The sequence below is a fragment of the Azolla caroliniana genome, unplaced genomic scaffold, assembly GCF_043228905.1.
Source record: "Azolla caroliniana isolate FFs.n. ecotype wild unplaced genomic scaffold, voAzoCaro1.0.p SCAF_1, whole genome shotgun sequence".
NCBI classification, from domain to species: domain Eukaryota; kingdom Viridiplantae; phylum Streptophyta; class Polypodiopsida; order Salviniales; family Salviniaceae; genus Azolla; species Azolla caroliniana.
Window position 1 is genome coordinate 29,230,229 of NW_028230436.1, and position 4,394 is coordinate 29,234,622.

The 4,394-nt window shown below is 37.4% G+C and overlaps 1 protein-coding gene across 3 annotated transcripts; it reads left to right on the plus strand.

Moving 5' to 3' along the window:
- Positions 1–779: 779 nt before the first annotated feature.
- Positions 780–4,020, plus strand: LOC147869521 (polyadenylate-binding protein-interacting protein 7-like). Of its 3 annotated transcripts, none has more exons than XM_087330412.1 (4): positions 780–873; positions 2,116–2,393; positions 2,494–2,689; positions 3,573–4,020. In XM_087330412.1, the coding sequence occupies exons 2-4, from the start codon at positions 2,185–2,187 to the stop codon at positions 3,927–3,929; spliced, it is 762 nt and encodes a 253-aa protein (XP_087186538.1). In that variant the 5' UTR covers positions 780–873; positions 2,116–2,184; the 3' UTR covers positions 3,930–4,020. The 3 variants fall into 3 exon arrangements, with proteins under 3 accessions (XP_087186538.1, XP_087186544.1, XP_087186531.1); XM_087330418.1 differs by lacking the exon at positions 780–873 and adding an exon at positions 889–992; XM_087330405.1 differs by lacking the exon at positions 780–873 and having other exon boundaries at positions 2,017–2,393.
- Positions 4,021–4,394: the final 374 nt, after the last annotated feature.

Sequence of the window (4,394 nt, forward strand, 5' to 3'; positions counted from 1 at the left end):
GAAATGAACAAGCTTAGAAAAAACACACAGACTTATCTAGTTCGAAAAACATGGAAATATCTAAATAAGTTTGAGATGGTAAGTATTGTGGTATGTCCAACGGGACGAAATAGTAATACTCATTGTACCATGAGTTGTGTCTCGAAGATGTGATTTGATACAAAGCGACGAGCGCACAGACTAATAAAGGCACTTACACGTGTGTGTGTCGAGTGTTTGAATAACGATATGGGAAAATGCACAACGTCTAGGTTGTGTCGGATATGCGAGCGATAATGAGAGACAAGAGGGATAATTGTATAGATTGGATTGGATTGGATTAGATGGACATTAGACGTGCATGGGGAGAGCGTTTACATTGGGATGTATGAGAGATGGACGAGACCTAGGCTCTTACAAGCTTGAGCCTATGCCCCCGCTCCAACCATGATGATCCAACCCAACTCTTGGGTTCTCCCAATTCCATGACTTTTGTTTGACGTGGCCAGGGTCCATACGTAATATACATATATTTATATTATATATATATATATATATACATAACACTCCTATATATTATATTATTATGTATATATACTTACATACATACATATACATATACAGAAAACATTTTTATACATAATATACATATACATATATAAGTGATTATATATGTATATGTGTGTGTAATTTATGTATCGCTAGGGACAAAAGGAGTTGGGCGGTGGGGATGTGAAGGGGATTGGAAAAAAAGCAAACGCAAAAGCATGACTCACTCCATTTTCATGCCAATCTCCATCTCTATCTCCATCTCCTTCTCCATCTTCATCTTCATCTTCTCCGGCTTTAATAGTCTGACCGAAGGGCATCGTCTCTTCTGCACCCACAAAACAGGTTTCTCTCTCTCCCTCTCCCTCTCATTTCACTGATTGGTCATTTCTCGGTTTCAAATTCCTTTCTAAGAAACCCCATAGCTTTAGTCTCAACAAGAAAAGCCTCTGCAACAAGTTGATGTAAGATCCTCTCTGGAACATGTACATATATATGCTTATGATTTGATGTCCCCTATTTTTTTTGGTTTTTTTTTAATACGGATAAATACCACAAAACAGTTGAAATGTATGCGCATAATGTCTGCCTATCTATCTATTTTTGTTAGTTGGAGCTTGATTCCACGGGTTGGAAGTTGTGTGATACCATTCGATATTGTCATGGAAAATAAAGTATTTTTTAATCCATTCATATCATATATCGGGGTCATATTGTTTCTTCTTTCTGTCTTCTTTTGTAAAACAAAAACTGTTTTGTTTTTCCGGAGATATTTCGTGGACATTTTGGCGTTGGCTTCCATCATATCAAACAAAAGGGCACAATATTGGCATAGATTATAGCTTCAACTAGATTTATGCACTATAAAGCTCGCAGAAATTATATATGTTTTCCTGACGAGGAAACTAATGAGTAACATGCTGTACGTAATACTACTACTTTATATCATATTAATGGACAAAACTACTTGGTTTTTCATGATAAAATAAACATTTACTCAGTTTCCACATCAAATCAAGATTTTTGCCAAATGTGTACAAATGTTTTTTTCTGAAGGAATTGATTTTCACATGAAAAAAGGTAATCTTCGTGCATTTACTGTATATATCGCTAAACTGTCTTCTCATTTATGTCTTTTGTACAATATTTGGATTTTGTTGAGATTGAATGCATATTTGTCTGAAGTGTGAATCCATTCATGCAATTGTATGATCATCTACCCTTGGGTTATGGGTAGTGAATTTGTAAAACTAGTTATTGTGCATTGCATTATTTTGTGTTGAATTTTAATGCAACACAATATCAGACTCATTGCTCGAGTCTTGGACCCACAATCTCATGGCGTCAAATTGGAAATCTTTAAACACTAAAGAATTGTAACATAACAAGGTAGGCTCTCCAGTCTCGAGTCTATAAGCAGAACTTGGGGGGGGACTTTGAAGTGAATGCTTTCAGCTTGTGCTTTACAATATTACATCTTCGCTATCTTATTTGACCTATGAGGACAAGAATTCTATTTATCTCTCAATACTTTACCATTAGCATATAAAATGAGTGTGAATATAATAAAAATTTGAAGTTTTTCAGGAAATCTCCAATCTTATATGTCATTCATTGGACACAATCACATACAAAGTAGCATCTGGAACAACAAGAATGGCACTCAACCCCAATGCAGCAGAATTTATTCCTTCAGCTCTTAGGCCATCCAGAAATGTGGAACCTTCAGGAAGAGTAGTAAATCAATCTATTTCCTTGAGTTTGGGTGCCTCAGATGATGATGACTTCACACGCTATTGGAGGGATCATCTTCCCGATGATATCATTCCAGATTTTGGGACTGTGACCAGCACTAGAGATGACAGGTCCAGAAGCATATGGTCATTTAGGAACAACAAAGCCAAGTTTTTTTCAGTATAGATTATATGCCGAAGCTGTAGATATTCTTTGTTGATGTGGATTCAGGTCTTTGGAGCAACGATATATGGAAGAAGCTACAAGCGGTTTTAGGCCTGAGATGGTAAGAGAACGAGATGTCATTGATCCTGTGGCACTTCTTGCACAGAAGTTCCCGGGGATTGCCATCCAAAGTTTGGCAGATGTTTTACAAGCAAACGGTGGGGAACTGAGCCTCACAATTGAGATGCTGACGTATTTTGAGGTTGGAAGATTCTTCTGTGCTTGACTATTACCCCACAGAAGCTCGTGTTATGTGTGAGATTTCCACGAACAATAAACATTTATGCATAGCAAAGTAATTAGGAGTTAAAGAAGGCTAGAGTAAGTCCATTATATATTGGATGACCTTTATCTATGAATTGGACATATATTTTAGGGTTTGGAAGTGCTTGAAGGGTTAGCTAACCCTATATCTCTGTTATACCGTGCTATATATGAATTTTTTATGGACATATATGCATAAGTAATTGGGTGCTAATGAAGGAAACAGGAGGTAGGTTCATTAGTTAGTGGACAGTTTTTGGCTGTGCAGAAGGCTATGGTGTAGACGTGTAGATTAAGTTTTGCAGCAGCTTCCTTTATAAAGAGATAACTACACTTTGCCCTACACAGTGCTGTGTTGAACGTGAATTACAATAAGGCATTCTATTCAGAAGAAAACCATTTGCAAATGAAGGCTTTTCTCCTGAATGTGAATTATTGAAAGGCCAACTGCAAAACTCTAGTAAATGTAACCATCTTATTGAGAAGAAAAGCATTTGTTATTTTCTTGCCAATGCAAAAAATAAATGCTTTTCTTCTCAAAAAGATGGTCATATATCATAGAACATGGTGGAATAGCATCACTGTCTGCTGCTTGGGGATTTCTTCCTGACCGTCAAGATAATGATGGCCTTCTTTGTACGATTTCATTGTGTGAGGTATCCAATCCTTTGTGCTTTGTTTCGACCAAGGGATGTTGAAGCCCTTTGGCAGGTTTTTGCTCTCTAACTAATGGAAGGATGTTTTTTTCCGCAGAAAAGAAGTATTATACAGGAGTATAAATATATCATAAGTTTCTTTGCTTCTGTTTGTCATTCTTGTAGCTTCAAGATGACATTAGGTCAATTGGGCAGTTACAGAGTAGGCTTCCAAACCTAACAACAATCGATTTTCCGGCCTTATCTGGACCTGAGCTTTCTGAAAATGGATCCCGATCGTTTGAAGACTTCCTTCCGAGTGTGATATACAACTCTGATATGGGTAGGGGAGACACTGCATCAGACTTCGTTGCCGCAGTTCGAAAGATTAATGCATCTCAACGACAAATGGAAAGGAATGAACCCATTGATCACCTTTATTCTCCACATGGTGGTTTTGGGGCAAAACTTGGTGCTTGGCAGCAATCACATGTCTGGCTCGGGACGGGAGAAGCAGTTTGTAAGCATTTTGATAGTGCGTAACACATTTTGTGAAGACAAAGAGATTTCACGACTGTAGTTTCTATATGAATATTGTATCATTTCAATAATTGAATACATTGTTTTGAAGAAATGTTGAGATTTCAGAACTTTGAATGTACTGTATCCAATGAAATCTGAATGTATAGCAAATATGCATGAGGGCTATGGGAGGAGACAAAAGTTCATGCTAAAGTCTGCAAGGCTCATTTTGGGAAGGTCTAATTTGGTGCGGTATAGATCAGTGTATATTACAATCTCTTAACCATGCATTAGGGGGTCAAATTATGGTTAAAGATAAGGTCAATTAGAAACTGAGCACTGATAATCTAGACAACTATGGGTGGTCAAAGGCTTCTCATTTGTTGATTACATCTATCTCTGACAAAAGAGTCCAGAACTCTTGCCCATTTCCCATGGCCGTGGAGATGTTTTTGGTCAAAGATGAACATCTCCCTTTCACCAAAC

What these genes read in the sequence shown, in the direction of transcription:
- LOC147869521 (XM_087330412.1), top strand. Translation starts at nt 2,185, where the DNA reads ATGGCACTCAACCCCAATGCAGCAGAATTTATTCCTTCAGCTCTTAGG. An exon ending in ACCAGCACTAGAGATGACAG is followed by an intron (nt 2,394 to 2,493) that starts GTCCAGAAGCAT and finishes ATGTGGATTCAG; the next exon opens with GTCTTTGGAGCAACGATATA. An exon ending in AGATGCTGACGTATTTTGAG is followed by an intron (nt 2,690 to 3,572) that starts GTTGGAAGATTC and finishes TCATTCTTGTAG; the next exon opens with CTTCAAGATGACATTAGGTC.